Source organism: Serinus canaria, chromosome 5 (assembly GCF_022539315.1).
Source record: "Serinus canaria isolate serCan28SL12 chromosome 5, serCan2020, whole genome shotgun sequence".
NCBI lineage: Eukaryota > Metazoa > Chordata > Aves > Passeriformes > Fringillidae > Serinus > Serinus canaria.
In genome coordinates, this window is record NC_066319.1 from 14075975 (window position 1) to 14101146 (window position 25172).

The 25172-nt window shown below is 40.6% G+C and overlaps 1 protein-coding gene across 4 annotated transcripts in view; it reads right to left on the reverse strand.

The window, feature by feature from the left end:
* The window catches only part of SERGEF (secretion regulating guanine nucleotide exchange factor), a 148902-nt gene that overhangs the window by 97053 nt on the left and 26677 nt on the right, over positions 1 to 25172 (reverse strand). For 3 of the 4 annotated variants that reach the window (XR_007777717.1, XM_030240252.2, XM_018907878.3), the window contains exon 9: positions 22005 to 22159. Coding sequence is in view for 2 of the 4 variants with exons in the window: in XM_030240252.2 (XP_030096112.2) it covers positions 22005 to 22159 (155 nt within the window). In the remaining 2 variants the exon portion in view is untranslated. Of the gene's footprint in view, positions 1 to 440; positions 624 to 22004; positions 22160 to 25172 lie in introns of all 4 variants that reach the window. The other variant, XR_003946209.2, reaches the window with a different exon arrangement.

The window sequence follows — 25172 nt, forward strand, 5'->3', positions numbered from 1 at the left end:
AGACAGTTACACAATAACCTACAAAGTCTATTTTTAGGGTCCATAAAAGTTTATATCCTTTCAACAGACTATACAGATCTTTGTTTGCTTTTTTTTTTTTAATGTGAATTTGGAAATGCTCAATATTGGCATCCAAACATTCAGTGAGCCCTGCTATGATATATTTCCTTCTCCAAAGCATTTGTGATTGTTTTTAATCAAACAAAAGCTGTCTAGGAATCCAAGACTCTAATCTGAATTGTTACTGCTTGAACATCTGTTAAAAAATTCTGGCTGCAAAAGTAGAACAGATTCTGGTTTACATGGAAAACTACGTAAGTAATAAATATCTGGCAAATCAAGAATGCACTTTAGGGGATATAATCTAAGATGCAATCATTAAATTGCTTCTTAGTCCTGGACTAGGGAGTCAGAGTGAGAGAAAAACCACAAAAATAAACCTTGGTTTTGATGGTTCCTTTCAATGTTACTGTGCTCAGTAGGCTGACTCCTGGTTGATTTGCAAATCCACACATGCCCCTGGGAGTGGGATCTCAGATCGTTTAGCATCATGGCAGATTTCCAGTTCTTGGCAGAAGGGTTGTTTTTCTCCATGAATCAGCAACTGTCCATCACACAACAATCTGTGAAGTGAAAAACCCACCTCATCAGCATAAACTAAATGCATGTATGTGTGTATACATCACAGAGGAGTTTCTGGTCTCTCTCTCTACAGCCCACATTTGAGGGCTGTCATTTGCACAAGCACATACATGCCTCTGAAAGGCAACCACAAGAAGAAGTGATTTATCTCACCTTCTGCAGGTCTGTAATGCTTTGATAACACTTCATCTGCATGGTAAGCCTTTAAATGTTATGGTAAAGAACACAAACAACAACCCATCCTATTTACTGCTTTCTCCTGTCAATGGGCAACTCCAGAGCCGAGCCCACTGTGGTCAGCTGCAGAACAGCTGCCTGTCCCTGCTGCTGGAGAGTAAAGAACATTTTCACTGTCACATAATGCTTACCCGTAAATGCATTCTAAACACCCATCAGCAAGGAAAACAAGAGCAAATAAGTTACATTTCAAACATCTTCCTGAAACGTGCTCCAGAATTTTAACAGCTCTCTGTAATACAGATGATGCTTCTGAAAAATTATAGCAAACGAGGTGAATGCTGCCCCAGTAAAGTGAACTTATTCTCAGAAATACTCTGACAAGCAAATCATGACTTTTGGAGAGGTATTACAGAAAAGGATGCACTAATAAGTCCTCATTTTATTCTTCCTGTGTCTGTCTCTTCCTGATACACAAGAGAATGCAGTATTCCTATTGTATGGCATCGCTGTGCTAATATTAAATAACAACAGATTTGCTGGCTGCTCAAAAATGCCAGTTTTTGAAGGAGGCAGGGGAAAAAACTACTATAATCAGAAATTCAGTCTTAAAATTCAGGAATCAGACACTCCCACCCCCCCGATTCACTGTGTAAACTCCTAGGAAAACTATAACCTGATCCAGTGGATAAAGCAGTTCAGCACAATGTCTGGGTCTTCACTGTTCCCTCTGCTTGAATTGTATGTCCAGGGCATTGCAAAATTTACCCAAATTACTCATTTTTTCCAGAGTCTTAAAAAAAAAAACAAATAAAACCTACACTTCAGGGATATAAATTCACAATTTGAGGCTAAGCATAAATTCACTCAGTAAACTGGGTTTGTTTCTTGCAGCATTAATTTGCACATGCACTGAAGATCATTGAATACAGCACAGCCAAGTTATCAAACTGCAGCAATGCTGTCAAGAGGAAGGCTTTTTTTTTTTTTCTTAAATGCAAACACATCTTTTAATATTAGCTGCATAAGGGTGATCTATGTTTACACAGCTCAGAACTGGATTTAAAACCAATTTTAACAGCCAACTGTTTCAACTTGCATGTAAACAAACATACTGCATTTCTTCATTAGCTGCAATTTGCTGCAGTCTGTCAGCCATCTGTACTGTCTTGCATTCTGTTCTCTATTCAGAGCACCACTATCAAATGTTGGTGATATAGTATTGCTCTCTTTGGAGACATCAAGACTACACTATAAATAGTTTAGAGACATAAACCACTATTTCTAACAGTTGTCTTAATATCTGCTTTCTCAGAATGCATTAGGTTGTTCTATTTCTCATTCAATATTGGTTCTCCGGTTTTTTTGTTGTTTTTTTGTTTTGTGGATACGAGGGAAAAAGATTTTATTTTGGCTCTCTCTCTCTGAAGCCTGAGCAAAGCTTTATCCAAACTTCTGCACCCCTTCAAATCCCAGATGCAGAGGCCAAACCCCAGAACATAACCCTGCAAATATCTGCAGTGCAGTACAAGGGTGACTGCACAGTGCACAAGAGCCAGGCTGTCCTTAAACCAGCTAGTTTAGGTGCTGGAGCCAGCCCTGGAGCACCTGCACACAGAGGTGCAGGCTGACCCAGGCACTCACTGAAGTCACACCAACCAAACCCAACCTGGAATCTCACACTGTGCTGGTGCAGCACTGTGCTGGAGCTCAGGAGCTCCCAGAGCCCTGCAGAGCCCTAGCTGACTCCAGCCAGCTCAAACATCAGCACACCCCTGGCCAGCAGTAGGGACCACAGCACAAACCATTGGTGCCACCTGTCCCCAAGCCTCTCCCTGGGGTCACAGTGCCTGCAGATGCAGCCCTGAGCAGCCCTACAGCCCCTGAGCTCTGCATGCCAGAGGCTTTCCCGAGGGCAGCCCTGCATCCCAGACCCTGGGGCTGCCAGGAGCCTCCCAGAAGCTGTGGTGGCACCACGAGTCCCCTCTAGCCTGCAGTCCCACTCTGGGCTACTGGGCTGCTCTAAACTGCTCCAGCTCTCCCAGGCAATTCCAAGGGGACTGCAGCACAGCTGAGGACATCGCCCAGACAGTTCAGCTACTGATCTGAGCAGTGTGCACTACTTTCAAACTTCAGGGGACAGTGATAGTACCTTTAGAAGAACATAGCTCACTTAACTAAGGGGCTTTGGTAGGTTGCAGAGTCATTCTCTCTTTTAGGAAGTGAGGAGAACTGCCAGAGAGACAGGAAACCTGAAACACACCTTAAACCCCAGTTTTCCCTCTTCTAGGGAAAGCACTCAAACATTACTTGCATAACCAGTGCCACTTGACAAGTGATACAACCACAAACCACAAAGCTACTTGATATCCATCCTAGTTTTCCAAAGCGAAAGCTGCCTCTTCAAATACAGCTTTTTACCTCAGCCAGTGGATGAGTTTAAAAGTTTTCAGGAAGAACTTGATGCTCTGCCTTCAAGTTGACTCCCAGACTTAGATCATACTTCTGATTTCAGACCTGCAGAGCTACAAACCCACCTTCTTCCAAGAGTACAAATTTGCTGCCCTCCAAGAACAGACTCATGGCACATTCGTGCAACACCAACAGAGCTGTCCCTGAGCAGAGGTGTCAGAACTCTGAAAGCTGATTTTGGTGGTAAAATTACCAAGAAGTGAACATGCCTTAAGATCCATTTCAGCTTCAATTCTGAGTTTCTGACTGAGGAAAGTGTGTTGGAATACTATCTAATCTTATTATCCTGTCAGCTATATACCAAGGAGAGCAGGGCTCACTGATAATCAAACCATGAAAGTTTGCTATCCATTACTCCCTGATTAAAACAGACTAAAATTTAACCTGTAACTCAGCAAAAAAGTTCTTCAGGTGTCTAACTCTCTGGATGAGTCTGGGGATTTTTTTTTACAGCCTAATAAATCTACCACTGGAAATCTCTTCCTTTTCCCAGCTTATGCCTCTTTTTTTGGAACAGCAGCAACAAAAATGCCTACACCCTTGCATCCAGATCATTTTCAGCAGAATTTCTTGTGTAGACTCAAACAAGCCAAGTTGCAGACGTGAAATGAAGCTGCCAGAGAGGCTCACAGCCACAGAATGCTCCTACAGAGCTGCAGTACCACTTTTACAACATGAGCAAAATAAACTCTGACATACAACCATTTAGGGGGACAGAATACAAAAGAATTCCTTCTTCCCTCCTTCAATGCCTACACTTATCAGGCAGTAAGTTCAAAGCAGGGCTGGGCGGGGGGGTAAGAAAATACAGGTCTATTTCCTTCAGGTCTGTTTGTTCCCTTCTGTGACTGAAAGAATAGAAAAAATGCAGTACCACTGTCAAAATTTTCCAGCTCTATTTTGGCACATCATCTCTCAAAACCATCCTGATCTAAAAATTTCAAGCATGTTTAACTCAAGAGCCCTTGACAACATCTAATGCACAGGCTATTTATCATAAATTGAGGTGCTTATTTTTGGACTTCACCTTGAAACAGCAAAGAATGCCTGTTTTGTCAGTACCAGAAAAACTTATAAATCCTGCCAAATGTATCAATATTATGTATTTCAATGGTATTCTACATACACTGCAGAGATAGCCACAACCCTCTGCAAAATTCATTCAGCATTACAGATGTACATATTTTGAACTCCATGTGAAATCAGATCATGTTGGGAACCACTGTGACTTGCCCTCTCCACCTGAACAATGACTGGATTTAGCACTTTTAAGTAACTAGTGTGATTTCTAATGTACTTAAACATGTGGGGGGGAAAAAAAGGGTGACTTAAGTTTTATGTTTCTCCTTTGCCCATTCCACAATTCTGACACAGACACAATGATACCACTAACTGCAATAACCCTCTGGAGCTTCACAATTACAGAGAATTTTGAAAAATCTGCAAACCTGCAAGAAACACCCTTTATAGTGCTAAGTTTTATGCATGAAAAGACAGAAATGTCATACTTTATCACTTGCCCCAAACGTTGCTGTTATATAGAAATTCAAATTAATAGGTATCACAGGGGATTACAGGTTCAATGGCAAGCTGCATTCAGAACAATCTTTGCTTTTTAACCATCTCAAACTTTTTCAAGCACTTTAAACAACCTCAGTCCACTGTGATATCCTTTCAATGCCTTCAACAAAACTGATAAGGCACCTTTCCAGCTTCCTGTGGGGGATGCATCACTCAGTGCTGTTCAGATTTCTGACTTCAGAGCACACAAGGCCAGCAGCCACCATCTCTGCCAACAGCACGGAAGGAACCACCAACTTGGACTGTCCACACGTGGAGCTGGTGCTGACCCTGCTATAACACTCCAGGAAAGCCTCCAATAAAGCAGTTTCCCAGCCAGACCCATGGGGTGGCATCTTGGCTAGCAGTGAGCCACCCACCACAACACTTTGCCACTTGCTCTGTACACAGAGCAGACCCTTCTTTTCCCCAGCTATGTTTAATCCAAAACAGATTTGTAGAAGGTATCCAAACAACCCCACAGAAGTGCTTTACCTGCCACGAAAAACTATCAGGTGCTCTTCCATTCCTTATCCTCCTCTGCATGGGGCAACTACTAGGAAGCAAATATCAGCTATTCACCATGCATTAAGCCTTGAAAAGCAAGGCTGGTGCTTTAGGTGATTTGCAAATATACAGTTCTTCAAACCCCAGTGATTTCATCAGGTCTGATTCCATCAGACCCACAAGCAACAAAGTCTGTAAGAACAGCAGCTTTGCAGCTCTTGCAAAGAACTGAAAAGGTTCCTTGTAGCTGTCTTGCAGATCTCAAAGAAAAATAAAACCTTGGACTATGGGCTGGTTTTCCACAAAATTGATTGTGAGGCCTTGAATTCAAACCTAAAGTAGAAAGTCCAGGCATATGTAGAAAATAAACAAATGAAATACAAAAGCCTTGTTTCTAGCACAGTTATTTGTGGATAAAGCTGACTTAACATGTCAAGAGTAATTGAGGTGAAAAAGTTAGCTTTGTGCTTAAAGGTTCACATACCGCTGTGACAAAGAAGAAAAATAAAGGGAACTTCTTCAGACAAGCAAAGATCCTTAAAAAGAACTGCAGACAGCATACATGATTCTAGATGACTAATGCTGCAACTCAGAAGAAACACTCAAATAAAAAAGATTCTCATGAATCAGGACAGTCTTTTTCAAGAAACATTTTAATGACGACAAAGTCACATCTGTGTCACCTCTAAGCTCCTCTGTCTCATTTTCTGTTTACCCTTGCAGAAGAACACAACATTGCAGACACCAGGTTTTTTAATTTTCCGAAGAGCAGAGCCTGTTTTTAGTGAACTAATTTCAATAGCCTATCTGTCACACAGCCTGTGCATCTATTGCTACTCAAAAGAAAATAGAGGACAGGGAGAAGGGCACAGAATTAGACTTTGTCTTATAAACATAGAGCAAAACTGTCAGTGTAAACCCATTCAACTTCATTTTATATGACCAAAGAGGAATTTATGCTAGAAGATGGCACATAACTAGAGAAACTGCAGAACAAGCCCTGAAAATGAAAATTATCATTTTAAGCCTCCAGATCAAGGACCCTGGTTTTCAGTGCGTGGATAGTTAAACTGCAGAGTAGCTTCTCAACTCATTTTCTACTTTGCAAACTTTGGAGTGCAAGGAAAATAAGAACAAAGAGGAGAGGACAGCTAATTTTAGTGTTTCTGGGCTGAAACAAAATAACAACAAAGAACTAGTGAACCATGAAGCAGTTTTTCCAAGCTGCTATTTCAGTTACAGGCTTTCTTTTCCCTAGTCAGTGCTGGAAAGAAGATGCCAGCTTCTACCCTATCAGAGTAATACAAGCACCTTATTTTATGCAGAGGGGCACATTGAGAGCTCTGAACTGCTTGCATAATGCTTCTATACATTTTGCTGCACCCAAAATATGTATTATAGCTGACAGGAAAAAAACAGCATGATTTCTTCAATTTCCTTCTCTCTCACTGGTTGCCCCTAGTAAGAAGCATCGCTCCTGCAAACTGAACTTGAGTCTTGCCTATTACATTTTAACAACTACCCTGAAAACTCATCCCTCTGACAGCTTATTATTACAGCACTGGGCTGAAGGTTCATAATTCTCAGCCTCGAGCATGTGTGGAAACAGTTTTGAGGACAAAACCAAGACCTTAGGATCACAGGATTATCCAGGGTCGAAGTGACCTCCAGAGGTTCAGTCCAACCTCCTGCTCCAAGCAAATCAGCCATGAGATCTTTTCCATTCCATAAGGCTCACATGGTACACCCTCCCCAGGCAGCCTGTTCCTCTGCTTGATTGTCCTCGCGGTGGAAAAGGTTTTCCTTACATTAAGTCCAAACCTCGTGTTTCTATTTGTGTCTTTTGTTTCTCCAAGTTCATCTTCTTGATGAACCTCCTTGGAGGTACTGGCAGGCTGCTACTCTGTACCCTTGAAACTTTCTCTTTTCCCTGCTGAACAAACCTAGTAAGATTTTCACCATGAGATTTTCATCCATCAGTTCCAGTTAAGAGTTAACAAGATACCGAGACAGTTACTTCCTCAAAACACCCCCCCAGATTTCAGGTCTTTAAATAAACACATGATCTCAAAGAAACTTTAATCATCTCACAGGAGTGGGCTTTTGAACTCTGATTTTTCTAAGGAAAATTCCCTTTTCTGAGAAAGTATTTACTCAGAACAACCCATCTTATGTTTTCAGCATCATCAATACTACTCTAGGGCTGAACAAAGTCCCCTACAATTTAAGGATGAATGGATTGGTTTTAGTCACTGTTTCAAAATAAAGCAAACTGAGAACAGAGGGTGAACACTGAAATTTCTCTCCTGAGTAGCAAATTACTGCAATAAATTTGGTCAACCAAACAGAAAGCTAGAACAGAAAAAGCTATGCTGCCTTCACACATAGCAGCATTAAAATGTACTGGGTTAGGTTAATAATATTGCTGTTAAAGTTCGCTCTTCTCTGAGGATCTATGTGCTATTACTCTGCAAACCTTCATGGGAATAAATTATGTTTTCCAAGCATTAAAAACACATTAACATGACATAGGGCATGGAAATTCAAACTTCAAATACTTACTGAATCCAATAGATCATAAACCAAATCAGTATTAGAAAAAAGAAGATGGTTAGATTAACTAAAATAAAGCCCTCTGAAATAATTAAGTGATTTTTCAGCCACTGTGATAACACATATTCCAATGGCTTAGATATCAGTGAAAGAGTCATTTAGACACAATTTCACTTTTAGTCATTTACTGGAACTCATAACCTTCTGGCCCAATTCCAGAAGATTTCTCAAATCCAATATAAAAAAACTTCAAGTCAGCCTATACCATGCCACATGAACAGTAAGCTGCCACAAGACACACACAGCAATACTGCAGCACATTTTAAAAGTGCCTTCATCTTTCAGTGCCCTCCAATTACTTTAAAGAAAAAAAGAGACTTGGCAACAAACATTAACTTCTCTCACCATTTCACTGACTGTGTTATTAGCCAATTCATTTACCTGTCCCCCACCAGAGACAAAGTTGGTATGCTTATTCCTGCTCATAAGTAAATGTTTAATTTCTTAAAAACATTTGCATGGCACTAAAATCTGTTACACTTAACATCTCCAGCTTTACCTTACTTCTCAAATCAATAGGCCTAATTAAGCATTTTTTGCATAGCTGAATCTAAAACTGAATGTTTATCAAGAGACAACTAGAATATTTTATCCAAAAACCTTTTAGAAACTCAGCTGAATGTACAACAGTTCCTGTAAAGCTAAATTAAAACCATGAGATTTCTTTTAAATAGGCAACATGAGGCTGCAATCTTGCTCTCTCACTTTGACATTAGAATCTGAAATGTCATGTTTTCAGGAATTTTGGAAAATAAGCTTTCCATACAGTTTTTTTTTAAACCCATCACAATTACCACAAGCCATTCAAGGAAAAGTTGCCTTAACACCATACACAGCTTCTCACAGACCATCACTGCCTTAAATGAATCTCAGGTACACACTTTTATACCATCAGTTTTTGTGACAGCCACCAGAAACTGAGCAATGTTACAGCTTTACAACCTGGTGGGCAGCTCCTCTGGATACTGCAGAGCTCCAATGACTCGAGTGCACCTGTCTGGACCAACACTGCACTTGACCCAGGAACTCCTGCTGTATTTTGGGTCTCCTGTCAAGAGTACTAGAGAGCTGAGTGTTGTCTGCAAGAGAGTATCAGTGGGTTCTATACATGAAATTTACTATGGAGAGTTACACTGCACATAGGAATGCAGGCTAGCTTTTACCTCATGCCTTTCATTCTCCTCCATCCAGCAGTAACCCAAATGATCTATTTAACCATGTGCGCTTCACCCCTCTTCCTTTTGCAGCTGTTTTCCTAAGATAAGCTCTGAACTGTGTTGCTGTTCTGAGCCAGCTCACCTGCAAAGACTGTTTGAGAACCCTGCCCACTGGGACATGACTCAGAGCAGAAGACAGGTACACAATGCTTTCTGATTTTAGCATGGCAGTCAGAGGAGAGCAGCAGTACAAACAGTACTTTGAACCTCCTAGATGGGAAGGTGCAGTTGGGCTTACGCACACTCAGCTGACAAAATAATTTTGCAATCATGTAAATGACTGGTGCATTCCTCCTGCTCCCTCAGGATCAGGAAGTTTGCTTTGTTATGACTGGCAATGTGCTGGTCTTCAAGTTTTCACGCATCTCCATCCAGTTTGAAGGAGGTTTGCAGTGTCTTACAGAGGCAGGAGGACAGGAGGGGAACATCTGGGATTTTTTCTACATGTAGCAGGGCTTATGCTTTGAGAAAGAGGTGGAGAACGTAACTATTGACCACCAAGTCTTATTAATTTCAGCAACTCTGGTAGCACAATCTGCCATGGGAGGATGGGGGAAATGTGCTGCTACATAGCCAGAGCAAGAAAAAGAGTATTTAAGGATCAGGCAGGTCAGCTCTAAAACTCAGCTGAAAAGTTTGACACTGATCCAGGGAAAAAAAAAGTGCTGCCACATCTCACCCCAAGGTACTGCTGTTAGCTGAAAAAAAGGATGAGTAAGAAGCCATACCTTCAGGCTTCTAGAGTACAGAAGTGTCTTCTTTCCAAAAGCAGGAGAATGCATGGCATACAGTGTCCTGCAGACAGTGACTGGCAGGCCTGAATGCTATCCCCTGAAGGTCCAAACTCACTGTAGACCTTGAAGAGCTTTCAAATGCCAAGGACACCTGCCTACAGCCACATGAACCTTGGAGAAAGTCCTTTCTCTAATAAATAATGCACTGAAGTACCCAGAAGTTTATGGCCAAAGAGACATTTTCAGAAGACGTAACAAAGCTGTCTCTGCAGACCATCCCTCCCAGGTGCAGGTCCAGCACTATGACAAATGTGAACAGTGTGACAGGCTGGTTCAGGTGTGCAGCTCTGGCTTCCCAGCAGGCACACCAGATGGCTCTCAGTAGGTCTATACAACAACAACTCTCCTGGGCAAGAGAGCAAGGGAAAAAAAAAAATACAGAGGAAAAAGCACAGCAGCAAAATAGCTCATGAGGCAGCTCCAGCTAAGGCCTGTGTAATGATTATGGTCCTGCATGAGAGATCTGTGTCAAACAAATTATGAGTGAAAGGGTGCAGCTTAGACAAATGTAAAAGCCACAGTTTTTCTAATACTAGCTCTCCAAAATGGAAGTAATCCTCTTCAACTATATCTAGGTGTATGTAAATTCCATGTAACAATACAAGCACTTCTTACATCTGTCTTGCCATGAATTGAATTAAAAATCACTAAGTGAATGACATTAAAATGGCCTCATTGAGGATCTAAGCTAGAATTCAGAGATTCACTTTTGCTAGCTCAAACATAAAAATTAATTTAGCCTTACAGTTCCAAGTGTTTTAATGCTCTTGATTCCTCTTCCCACTGAGTATCAGCCAACATACAGCATTAAATAAGAGAGTTAGATGGAATCCAAAGAGGAGTATGATGTGGTTTATAAAAAATTTCTCTTAATAAATGCATAAGCATACGACACAAGTGCATCACAATCATATTGATCTAACATGAAAAAAAGTTTGGGGTTTTTTATCTCTTGACTCTATTTTGAATATTCAAGAGTGCTTAGCTCCATAATTACCAAAGAAGAGAATGTTTCTCTTGCAAACACAGGATTGCACATGCAGTCTCACTGAATGGAAGAGATGGTTTTGAATCATGCTACCTGTTGCCAAAAAGGTAATAAACAGGACTATAATTTGAAATCCCTGTAGGAGCACAAGTTATCTAACAGAAGTTGTCAATAAGTAAAGCAAAAGAGGAAGAGTACAGGGGGAAAAGGGCTGAAAGAGCAACCTGGAATGTATATTTAATTTCAGCAGAGGTACATCAGTAGTCCCTCACATTACTAAATCAGTAGTCCCTAGCATTACTAAATTTGAAGTCCTCTGATAAAATGACTTTATTTGAATTCTCTCTGACATGGCATGCTGAGCATTAATGCAACATAAGTGATTAAACAGTCCTTTCTCACTGGCTTGCTGCCAATCTGACTGCAAAACTGAGGCCTCACACACAGAACCAGCCATCCTTGAAGACCCTGAACACCAGCAGTGCACTCCTGACTCGTTTGGCCACAAGACATTTTACATGTCTCCATGTACCATGCAGAAAAGCAGCACAGGACACTACTCTGTCCTCATTTGTTAAAGAAATGGGCTTATTATCTCTCAGACATGAAAGACATTAACACCACATCAAATCTCATTTTGTATTTCTGAACAGCTTGTCAGCCAAGTTAAAACATTTGTGTCTTAAGATTATTAAATACCATCAGTGTAATTCACAAATACTATCCTAATCTAAGTAAAAAGACACAAGCATTTTCCTTTTCATGCTCCTCCAAGCACTCTGCATTTCAGACTTGCTGTGGCAAGGAAAACCAGAGACAGCAAATTAATCCTGTAAGACTTAATACAAACAGATGAACCAAGAGAGAGCTCTTCTGTTACTCTGTTCCAAGTACTTTCTCATTTTCAGTAGTTGCAAATCTCAACATTATGTTTTGTTTAGGAGATTTATGTCCAACATGTAAACTGAACAAAAAAAATCCTGAGAAAGTTATACAACTGACCATGTAAATGCATTTCTACAAGTCTCTGCATTTTCTTAGCCCCAATTCTGTGTCACAGAGGTCCCAGATAAAAATACTAAGTCAAATCAGCAGTAACAAAGAGGAAGAAGTCACAGGAATGTGCAGTAAAACTTTTAAAGTGACTGTCATCACAGATTTCCATTATCTCATTTGTTTAAGGTTACTTGGTAGAGTAACCATGAAATAATATTTTTGTATTCTTTTAAAACAGAATTAGGAATCAAAGCACAACAGGTGCCATGAAACAGCAAAAAGAAGATTGTGAATTTTTGGTTTCTGAAGACTGACAACATCCCCTCCCACCACAACCTGTGACTTGCCTTCCCAGTGAAAACATTAAATTCACTGTGAAGTGAAAAAAAAAAAAATCAATCTGTGTGTTCTAAACAACTTGGCATGTGCTTTCAAAGTAATCCTTTCAGACATGGAAAATTCAAATTTTCAAAAGACAAGCTGACACCTACTAGCTGAAGATAAGATCACTGGTAATAAAACTTAGGCTCCATAATACCTGTATTTCTAGCACTGATAAGAATTGTTTTGAAAAATGCTCTCCTTGCCCAACAATCCACTCAAGAAGATGAAACAAAAGGTAAGATCAAATAGAGGCTTCAGACTTGAATCTGTTCTTCATACATGTACTCAAAGCAGATCAGTAAAGGTGAAAAAATTGCCTTTTGCCAGCTGCTCTAAATGTAAGATGTTGAGACAAAGATTTGCCCCTGTAATGCTTGTAATTACCTCGTAATGCTTTCTATCTCACTTCCTCTCCTTATTTTCTGGCAACATTTTGAAAAAAAAATCTTGCAACTGTGCTCCCAAAAGTCACAAAGTTGGATTCTTTTTATAATCATAAACCAATTATTGTCTAAATGTTATGGATACAGAGCTGCTTACCCTAGAAGTGGGTGCTCCTTCTTCATTTCAACTTCATTACCACAGTGAGTAACACATCTTTAAAAAAACCAGGATGCCTTTATCTTTTCTTTGTAGTGGTTAAATACTAAAAATAAGCAGTAGCAGATCAAGAAGTCAAAGAGAAAAAAAACCATTCACTATTTTCTACTTCTGGAATTGACTTTTGTGTGTTCAAGTCATAAACTCTTTCTCAAAAGCACCGAAGAAAAAGGATTTTCCTTCATCCACACATTAAAAAGAAAAAACCACACCACAAAACCATGAGAAATCAAAATAGAGAGCCAAGAGAGGAGATATGAGCAGGGAATAAATCCAAGAAGGAAAAATCATATCCTGTACTTGCATCAGAACACAAAACAACACAAAGTACAACACCCTGGCATGCAGAAAAGCAATAAAGGAATGGCACAGTTATAAACACCAGCAATGTATCTTGTCATCACACTTAATCAAATGTCAGACACTGTGTTATCATTGTCTGATCTGTCAGCCATTGTAAAATGGTTTTCATCCTTTCCCCTCAGTATTCTCTTGTGAGGTCCAATTGCTTTTTGTTATTTAACTTTAATTTTTCTTTCTATAGAAATGAACCATGGTCTGAGACTTCCAAGGTTTTAAATGGGTTCATACTTTTGAAATCAGCCAACAGTGGAGGCTGCAGGAAAACCTTGAAAACTTCAAAAAAATTTTTTAAAAGCTGGACAAAAGGGATTTCCACTGAAGCAATCACCAGTAAGAAATCTGGCTACTTAATATTTGTTAATTTAACACTTAAGAGAACAACATAATGCCAAGCAATGTTCTGGAAAAACAAACACATCCTAAAAACTCCTTACTTCATCCTGATGCACTTGTTACCAAGGAAGGAACTGATCACATTAGTTTTACAGCTGGGAGGGGAAGGAGGAATTGTAAAAATGGGAGTTGAAATGACAATCTGCAGAAGGAGGCATTTTCAAAATCATACTTCTAAGGTAAGAACTATCAAATTTTTTCTCTCTCAGAATGAATGTTTTTTTAAAATTCTTTTTAAAGGTTTTTATTTACTTTGCTATGACAGAAAAAAAAGTAGTGCCGGGCATAGTTTTTTTCCATCTGATAACATGCAAAATCCACTGAGTTTATGGAGACCTCAGCAATCAACTGCCAGGAGACCAAGAAAAAACCCTTAGGCAGGTTTTAAAACAGGAGACAGTTTAGCATTTTTGTCCTCACAGGACTAGATGAATCACCTTTACTTTTTCTTCCCCTTCCCTCTCCTCCTTCCACAATAAAAATTCTGTTGGTTGAATGCTGGGGCAAAGGCCACAGACTGTATTAGACCATTTTAAAAAACAGAGTCCAGAAGGAGCTCCTGCCTTTGACAACTTCAGTTTGAATTAGAGAAAGGCAGCCAGCAGGCAAGGGAGAAGAGCCACCAGGGGAGAGGACAAACAGGTCCCTGTCACTGAGCAGGCTTCCCAGTACAGCAGCCTTGGAAAGCTGCTGTGTGCCATGGCCTCACAGCAGAAACACACATCTCCCTTTGCTGAATCTTTCATTAAACAGCAGCTTTACAGTAACTTATAACCCAAGCACAAAAGCCAGAGGGACTGGCAGGGCCCAGAGCTTGAGTTGGTGGGAAGTGAGAGCTGGAAACATCAGACACACATAAACAAACACCATCACAGGCATAAAAGTGCAGGCACAACCCAGGCTCAAACCAAGTCCAAAACCCCTAAATTAAAAGCAGGGAGAAGCAGTCTGTTTGCTGGCACTGCCCTGGTGAGTTTATGGCCCCACAGTGACAAATGGCTTTGAAAGGACCAATGTTACAACACAATAAACAGGTAGTGTTGGCAGCACTAAGCTCTCTCCCATCTCATTCACCTGCAGTAACCTACCCAGTAATGCATATTTGCATTTATCTACCTACAGAATGCATGCTACCTATTAAAGAATAACTTTGCAGCAGTAACATTCTTCTTAAGGAGACAGAAAAACAATGAACAACTAACAAAGTCACTTCTACTGATACAAAAGAGTCAACCATTAAAAAGACTGATCAAATTCCTGTGAGGGTAACTTCAATTACGTATTTCTCCTTGACTATTTTTCTATAAGATTCCAGTCTTACAGAACCTGCCAAGAAAATTCATCAACACAATTGAAATAGGCAAGATAAGCAGCATTCACACCAGAAGTTTCTTGACCTAGAGTTCTCGGGTCAGCCAGGTAAAAAACAATTACTCTAACCTGAAATCATCATCATTTTGACATTATTTTCCCATCCATAAAAGGAGCTATGGATGAGATTTCTTTGCAGAGAACACTGCAAATTGATAGCTTTGTTCCAGTTCACTACAGTTTCTTATTGATTTTCTCTCGTTTTAGCCTGCATTGATTTGTTAATCCCTTCTCTGTAACAGTCCTAATGACAAATTGAGAATGAAAAACTGCATGCTTTAGGGCCTTTTCCACCAGCCTCTAGCTTCAAACCATATTTTCACTTGAACTTGGAACATGTCCATGCACTTATCCTAGGTTAGATCTGATTCACCTTAAACTAGGTTGGGTGCATTTTACACTGAAACCTTTCTGTTCAGGCTTCTCATGGATGAATGAGATACCCAAAATCACACCAGTGAGGCAGAACTGGAATTCTGTCACTTCCAAGGTTGCTGCTCACAGAGACTGTCTCAAAACCAAGTACATTCTTAAGTAATTTTGCAGCACTGCCCATGGTTGATTAGCACTAACTGCAGCATGCACCTGAAGGACATTACTGAGCATTTATGGCACTGGTTGGTGCAAAGAAATCCTTCCAAGGGCAGGATCACATGCTGTCCCTCTGCTCAGAGCTGCAGTCACGGTGCACTGTTACCAGAGCAATCCATGCAGAAGGATGGGATCCAGCTAGTATTTTTAATTTAAGGAATACAGTATGAGCATGAAGAGATCAGGGAGTTGCAAGGCAACTAATATTAGCAATTCTGCTACCAATCAGCTCATTAAATAGATCTGCCAATTTGGTGTCTTGGTTGGGGCCTCACTACAGACAGCTGATGCCTGTCTGCACAAGCCATGGCTACTGCTGCGAGTAGTTTTAGTCTCTTTTCATTTCCTGATACTTTCAGAGATCTCTAAGTGAGATACTCATTTGGAATTCTAACTGCAACACACCACCAAACTGAGAATTAATTTATGACTTATGAAGACTAAGGCTTGCCCAGAGTCACATTTGTAACACCTCAGTCATCACATGCTGGGTGGGTCTCCACCTCCTGACTTTATCCCATGTCATTCCTCTCCTACACCACCCCATCTGCCAGGAAATCGACCTTTCCCGGTCTCCCATACAGATTGCAGAGCAGCCTGGCCCTGGCTGCCACCTCACTGCTGCAGTACAGCCCCAGCAGAGCAATTTTGGTCATTTTAAACCAATCCTTATCTGCAGAAGTGCTACTTGGAAAGCCTCTAGTGTGTACCCACACAGCATGTGCTCCCTGGCACACAGAGGCAGCGCGGGAGTTCTCCTTTGCCATTCCCTGGGTGTGACTTTGGTTTCCCAGCTCCCTCCATGCAATGCCAGCTGCAGGGAAATTGGTAGGGGTGGCAGGAAGGACAGTGCTGGGAACCAGTATCACCTCCTCTTTGCTTTCCAAAAATTACAGACCCAGAGCTGGCGAGCTAGGCTCTGCTCCTAACACACTGCTATTCTTAACTTGCAGAAGTGACTTTGCTGTGCATGTTAAATGTCTCTCCACCCAGGCCATGAGATACTCCTTACAAACCACAGTCATGTCTTAATGGGATAAGAAAAGCACAGAATAAGTGGGATGACTACCTAGGCAAAAAAAGTGGCCTTTGGGTTGCAGCAATTTGGTACTGCTCTCAATTTTCTGCTTAGGAGAACAGCAGAGAGAACTGACTAAGCTAAGAAATAAATCCTGTTCCCTCATTGCCTGTGACATGACTGTGAACTCTCAATGTTCTTGCAGTGCTGCCAAGATTAGTGTTACTCTCCTACACAGGGCATGCAGAGCACACAAACACACCTAATGGAACACAGACTTGCTGCATTTTCTATGCAGACTGCAGTTTCCATCTTCTGTCACATCCTGTTTGGGTTTTTCCCCCTTAATAATAATTTCAATCATTTGGTCTCTTAGTTTCATCCTTAATTGCAATTTGTCACTCACACAGTGAGCTGTACTCAGAACCCACTTCTCCGTGGCCTTATTTTCCTTTATTGTCTCTTAAAATTAATTGATAAGCCAAGAACTTGATGCAAGAATATTAAAGGGACCATCTCTATATTAAAATTTTCATCATTGCATCTCTAAAACTCACAACACACACCAAAGTATTACTTGCTTAGCAAGTGAGAAACTACACATCACTTCTACTATTTTTTTTTTTTTTTTGCATTTACCTCCTTCCCTAACACCCAAAGTGGGCTTTTTTTTTTTTTTAAGCAGCTTATTGGATCAGTTACTTCACACATATTCTCAAACTTTGAGCAGAAAATCTGGTTTAGGAAAGTTCAACTTGTTTCCCTCACACCAAAATATGAACTTCTCATTCTGAACATTTAAAATAAAAAACTTACAGTAGCCAGTCAAACAAATAAGTATTTAAAGCCACACACAGAGCACAGAGATGACATATAATGAGGTTATTTTTTTTGATACCCCCTAAAGCCTCAGCCATAGGTTTACTTATAAAGAGGCCTCTAACAAATTTCCCTGATAAGTCACAAACACTGTCTTTTTTTTTGAAACCAAAAGGTTCCATTTTCAATATCACTGTGACTATGTGTTAAGGTATGTGTCTATATTAAGCTATCAGTTATATAATTGTCATCATACAGATACCTTAGATTTGTCTTGTAGGCAGCTGCTTAATAGTTTGCAACATGAATGGGGAAAAGGAAGAAAAACAAGAATATGCTAAACCCAAAGCTACCTTTCAAACACTTAAACAAAAATGACATCTTACTGCAACAGCACTGAAAAGAACAGCAATAAACTTGGACTGCAAAGCACCATGAGAACATGGGTATTTATGGTGTCATTACCTGAAAGAAAGGAACCATACAGAGGATCAAAGCAAACTGTATTGTACAGGATGAACATGCACATTGGAACCATGGACCACAGCAGGATCAGGATAAACACAGTAGGCACATGTTGACACTAGTCTGTCAATTATGTTCATTCCCTGACACAACTGGTCCCTACATCCATCATCAAGATTCAAGTTGAGTGATGATTATTTTTTCATTTCCCAACTCAAATTTAGAGATCCCTCCCCACTAAACTGTGATCTACCACAGTTTGCTTTGAGTAGAAAAGGACATGATGAAAACATGGCTCCATGTGAAGCCATGCATATCCAAAATATCTGCAGCCCTTCCTTCCAGCCAGCTTAGCAAGAAACGTTCAGCACTGCCCAGACACTTCTCACTTGTCTATTGCTGCAGCAAATGTTTGCTGCAATGTGAATGACATGCTGAACATACCACAAACAGTGGAACTATAGCTATTAAAGCCAAAAATATCAAACAGACTGGAAAAGCATTTTGACAAGGAGGAAACATTAAACCAGATCTTTGTAGCATTTGCTAAATAGAGAGACTCATCATATTTCGGGCTATTTGTATTTAATTGTCCCTTCATCTGAAGAGCGGTGGATGAATGAGCATCAGATGAGTCAGATGTTCTGAAGAGGTCCCATCAAGGACGCCCCACAACACAAGAGCACTGCCTAAAAAATGCCTCACACAACAACTTCTCAGTGCCTTGGCCTATTCCATGTTGGTTTGGCACTGAAGCACTGAGAAGAAAACAGCAAACAGACCTGCAGTGGTAAAATGCAAGAACTTTAAAGACACTCAACAGATGGAACTATTGATGCAGGGTGACCCCAACATAGGGAATAATGAGCTCTGACTGAATGATTTCAGAAGGCTGAACAATTGCTTTATTAAGCTATATTATACTAATACTATATTAAAACTATACTAAAGAGATACTCCACTAAAAGAATACTAAAGAAAAACCTGTGACTGTCTCTAACACAGCTTTGACCCAAATGGCCAATCAGTCCAAACAATCATCAGCAGAGTCCAATTAACAAATCACTCTCAGTAAACAATCTCCCTAACACATTCCACATGAGACAAACAACAGGAGCAGCAAGTGAAGATAAGAATTGTTTTCTCTTCTTCTCTGAGCTTCTCACTGCCTTCCTCAGGAAAAATCCTCGAAGAGAGAATTGTCTCTCTGTTGAGAGAATGTGAATACCACAAGGAACCTCTATGCTTTTCAACCTGCCAGGAAGACACACTCAGATTAGTGGATAATTATCTAAAACTCAGGCTTTTGTTCCTCCTTTGCTTCAGTTTAAAGGAAAAAAGCACTCTTATTTCTCAAGGTCAATGTTTTCAGTTGAAGTCAAACACACAATGGAACAGGTCACTCACAACACTTCAAAAAATCAGGTTTTGAAGTGGCAGACACAGACATTATAACAGTGTCAGTTCAAAGAAAGGAGAATCCCTGGTCTTTGGTAGAGAAAGTAGACAAGCCATGGGCATGGAGACACAGAGCAACACAAGAGGTTAAATCTACTCTTCTGCCCTTGAGCTAAACCTGTAGGTCTTTTATACTGTCCTCTAATCCTTAGCTTAGTTTCTCCACTTTGACTTTAACAATATTAACTGAAGTGCAGAGGCAGTCAGCAGACCACAGCTTTGCCAAAAATTCAGTTGAATCATTAAAAGTGATTTATAAAAATAGACCATGAATAAAAATCATCAGTCGTAATCCTCAACTGTTAAACTGTCTCTCTGCATTAAACACAAAGATTGGAATTTTTAATTCAAGGTAAACATGGAAAAGAACTCATGTCTATGTTCCTTTCAATTCAGCTCTCAAATAAAATCCTATCTCCACATGACAACAAAAGGAAAAAGGGGTAGCTTGTGTGTTAACAAAGAACAGCTCACTCTACATAGCCTATATATTGCAATTTAATGCATTTTCAAGTATTAATTCTAGCTTTAGCATTATTTTGTAATCTTGAAGTGAAACAATTTAGGTCCTTATTATCTGTTTTTCCCTTTTTCATCAACACAGCTCCTCCTAGGATGCAGATGATCCTCTTAAGTCATCTTTGTGCTGTTATCTCTGCAAAGAATGATGTCTGCTCCAGAACACTGCCATTGCTAATCACTCAAATCAGGTCTCTCACAGGTCTATAAGGAAGAACAGCGCTGAGGGCAGCAGAATAAAGATGAGATTATTGTTTCTCTTTCTTTTCAAGGAATGTATCTGAATACATCCCTTCACTTTCATGGATCACTTGTCCTGCCAAGGGTAAGTTCCACTGTGCAAAAGCTGCAGCTGCCTTGGCTTTGTATTGTCTGAGAAACAACAGAATAAAGTACTTGAGACACTGCACGCAGCACAGATGAAAAACAGCGTGGAGCAGATTCACAAATGGAGCTGTAGACACACAACTCATGTCAAAAAGTAGGGACCCCCGTGTCAAAACAGGTGCCCTTGATCCCCCTGTCCTTGTCACTGACAAACAGCACTGGTCCCAGTTCCAGTGCCTCAGGAACACCACTCCCCACTGACCTCAACCCTGTGCCTGCAGAGATGGAGCCAGTGTTTATCCACTGAGTCAGCCACACATCAAACCCTTGTCTCTCCAATTTAAAGACAGGATGTCATGCGGGAAAGTGTCAAATGCTTTGCATAGGTCCAGGCAGATGATGTCAGTTGCTCTTCCCTCATCCACCATTTCTGTAACCCCATCATAGAAGGCCACCAGATTTGCCAGGCTGGTAGCCACATTTGCTGTGGTGAAGCCATGTTGGCTGTCCTTATTTTCCATATCCTTTAGCATAGTTTCCAGGAGGATCTGTTCCATGATCTTGCCAAGCACACAGGTGAGACTGACCAATCTGTAGTACCCCAGGTCTTCCTTATCTCCCTTTCCTAACACTGGGGTTATGTTTCCCTTTTTCCAGTGGGAACTTCACTAAACTGCCACAGCTTCTCAAGTATGGTGGATGGTGGCTTAGCCAGTTGCTCTGTCAGTTCCCTCAGGACCTATGGATTTATCACATCAGGTCCCACAGACTTGTGCACCTTCAGGTTCCTTAAATGGTCTCAAATCTGGTCTTCTCCAAAAATAAGCAGTGTTTCTCTCTGCTTGTCCCTGCCTTTGCCCTCTGTAACTTGGGCCATGTAGCTGGAGAAGTTTTGGGTTGGTTGATTGAAACTCTTCAGCCTTTTTTAGAACAAGGCAACTCTTCAGAAGTTTCACAGGTTCTCTTTAATACCTCACTAAATTTTAATGCCCTGGATGACTATACTCTGAGTGGCACCTGGACAGACCATTAATCTGATTTTAAGCCAACAAGGCTGCACCTCAAACAAAGCCCACCTCCTGCCTGTTCCCCCATCTCTGCTTTCCTGAACACATCCCCTCCTTCACTCACCCTACAACTCAAACTGGAGACTTCTCAAGGAGCACAAGAGATCAAGAGTAAGCTTAGTGGGCAGAAGTTCTGGATCAGCCATCAACCACATGTCTCAAACAGATCACAAGTTTTTGTTCCTGCCCCCACAGTACTGGGAATTTCCACTCTTCTCAGCTGCAATACAAGACAGGAGAACTGTATGGCTGTGCAAGCCTCCCCCGTGGTTCAGAGGGACCACCAGCTGTGATTTGTGGGGTGCTGGTCTGGAGTTTCAGACAAAAGTAGTGCTACACCTGGGCAAAGTCCCACCTCCTCTGCTCAGCTGCACTGTAGGCACAGCTGACACCTGCACACATGGATACCTGAGAGAACTTGGATTCTTTTGCAAAGGCTGATTCCACCAAGGAAAAAAATCAGTTCCTGAATGCAAAAGCCCTTTGAAAGAAATAATTGAATCTTAATAATTTATATATTTACAGGAAGAGAAAGCAAAGGCTGGTGCTGCAGCATTTGGAAAAGTTCTAATAGGAAACTGTTCTGGTTGTTTTAATGCAAAAAAAAAAAAAAAAAAGAAAAAAAAAAAAGAGGAAGGTAGAAATGATAATTTTCTTCTTTACCTGAGATGCTCCATTTAGGCAGGGAACTGAAACTGGGGTGTTCCACAGCTCCAAGCACTGTTCAGATGCTGTGCCCTGCTGCCCACTGGGAACCACCACGTGCCTTCCAAGCTGCCCGTAATCCACTCTGCCCCAGGTGAACACCTTGCCAGCCTCTAAACACAAAATACATTTCAAGATTACTTATTCACCAAGTTCCTGAAACTTGTGGATGCCAATTCAAAACCAGAACTTTTTAATGCATCTTACCTACAGCTTCAAAAGCCTGGTGAAAACTTATTTCTGGGAACAGAACAAAAAAAACCCCACTAAAAACTAGCTCAAGATATTATGTTATACTTCTATAAAGTATACTTCTATGAACTCATTCTTCATTTACTTGTTTTCTAGCAGAATAACATCTGGATGTTGGCCTGGGCTGTAAATAAGCTCTGTTAGTAAAACTGCATAACCTGGATATTCTGCATACAGTAAATACACTTTAGTTAAACAAAGGAATATTTTAGGTTAATGGAAGCACAAACAAAACAGCTTATTCCTATACATAAAAGATTACTGAAAAGAGAATTAGTTTCTATTCCCATTCTTTGCCACAGACAACTCATTGCATGGCCTGCATTTAACAGAGTTTTATGTTTTCCTGATAGAAGTTACATTCTGTCACTGCTCTTAGCAGAGCTACAGTCCTCAGGAGACAGCTGGTTAGTCAGGAGCACCAGCACAACTGCCATTAGGCATTGGAAATGCACTGGTTTGTTTTCACAGATATCACACCTTGGCCAAGCAAAGGTAACTTTAAATGCAATCCACACTATATGGCTCATCCTTCTCTCCAAAGGTTATTATTCCAAGTGCACTGCTGCAGGACTGACACCCAAAACACCACTCTCCTGTATGGATAAACATAAACATCCTTCTTACCTTTGCTTTCCTTGAATTTAAAAAAAAAATAAATCATACCAAGTGACAGCTTTATTTTCTTAATGAAGTGACTAGGTCCCTGCAGATAAGCTCATCCCTTCTGGGTTTACAATTTTAAAAAGGTATATACACACAGCAGAAAGTAAAGTCCTCAACTTGGTTTTAACTGGAAGCATCAGCCCACATTCCAGCCCAGAAAGAAACCTGCAGTGACCTTGAGTTATGTACACGCTTCGGCCAAGCCTCAAACTGCTCTCCAGAGCTGAACTCAAGTCATCACATTTATAGGCCAAAGGATGTGATCTGGGAAACACCACCCAGTCCTGCAAGTCAGCTTGCACACACACACATATCCCCCACACCTCTCCCTGCCCCAGAGGGGCCAGGTGCAGGGGGTATGGTCACACCACCCAAAGGTGACAACTGAGAGGTTTCTAAACAGATGCCAAAACACAAACCCTTGGAAATCTGAACACCTCCTTTTTCCTTAGGGTGCTGTTAAACTGCCTTGATAGGGACACAGGTGGGCACTGCTGGTTTGTGGAGCTTAAGGTGATAAAGCATTTTGTACATGAACTGGAAACCTCAGTTCATATACAGGAGTAGTATAGGCACTTTCCTTGGAAATCTGCTGGCAGTGGCATCTTTCACTCCAATCACTGCAAGTTTTTCAGATGCATTCTCTCAGTTCACTGATATGCTTCCCCTAAAATAATTAAGTGATAAAATTAGTTGACCTTCTCTCTCAAGGGCACAAAGCTTTTTTCCTTTGCAGCTTCCTCTCAGTTCAGGAAAAAGCTGGAAACAGTCACATACTACATTCAACACAAGTGAGGCCTTTTAACACAGTAGCTACATTTTGTTAGGTTAAAGGATAAAAATAAATTTCATTAAGAGAACTACTAGTGTATCTTAGATTAGGAAGACAGTTTGAGGTTTAAAAAACATGCTTGTTTTGAAGTTAGTATATTTACTTTGCAATTTATATAGATCCCTGCTAAAAATATCTGCAGCTGCAAAAACATACATAACAAATTTAAATATACGCTAAGCTTCAGGCTTTTACATCAGACCAGGTTACTGCACTTCTACAGAACCCTATGAGTGGACTGAGAAAAGATAAGCAGGCTGCTCTATTTTATATTAACTACTGGAACTGAAACTGAGTTTTATGAAATCTAAAGCCAGAAAGAATTTTTGTAATATCCAGTTAGACCATTAATATACCACAGGCTCTCAAGCCCTACCCAGACATTGCTGTATTGATCCCAAGGACTATAGCTGAATTAAAGCACTTCAGCTCTCAGAAGCCAAAAGTATCAAGTGCCACAGGCAAAAACATCAGCAAGCTGCAAGGCCTCTGAAAAGGCAAGCTTTGAATTGGTAATAGAGACCCAGATCTTCACACAGTCTACAGCACCAAACATACACAGAGGCAACAAAGATTTCTCTCAACTCAACCTTTTGGGGGAAAAAACTCCCTCCTCAAATGAATCTGGTGCTCTGCCTGGACCCAGACATGAACAAGAAACACCAGCCACTCACAAAACAAAAATGAACCTTTGCACCATCCCACCAGGGTACTGCTCCAGTGCAACTGGAGACTGCAAGCATATATGAAAGATTAAAACAGCAACGATGCTTAGCTGCAATAAAACACCTGCCATCCACAGATTCTATTTTCTTTCACTGAACAAGCTAGCAAAGAATCACTTACACATGCAAAACCAAACAGAAGCCTTAGCAGAATGTAAACTCTTTCTGTAAAACATAAATGTAAAATGTTTCTGATTACAAACACAGGCCATTGCAATTAACTTCTTTTTCCTGCCACAATAAGGGAAACAGGTTTCAGGTGGATATTGGTACTCAAGCATGGCGAACATTAATTTAAAAATATTAAAGCCAGATAAATGAATTTTTGCTCTTAGGAAGAATTTCTTGAATGACCAAAGATAAGTTAAGCAACCAGTTTCTTCTCACTGCTCATCAATGCAGTTCTCAGTTCTTTCGAGACATATTCCTTCCCAGACTTGTTCCTGTGTGCTGAGAATTCCCCATCCCATGCTCAGATTCTTGCTAATAGTCAATAATTTCTATTTTTCAGCCAAAAAACAATTGCCCAGGGATCCTTTAAAAAGAAAAACTAAATCTGTCTTTTCTGTGAGAGAAACTACCAGAAGCTGATTTAGATGTGCCTTTTCTATGAAATACTGATTATACTTTCAGCAAACAAACAAAAAAAAC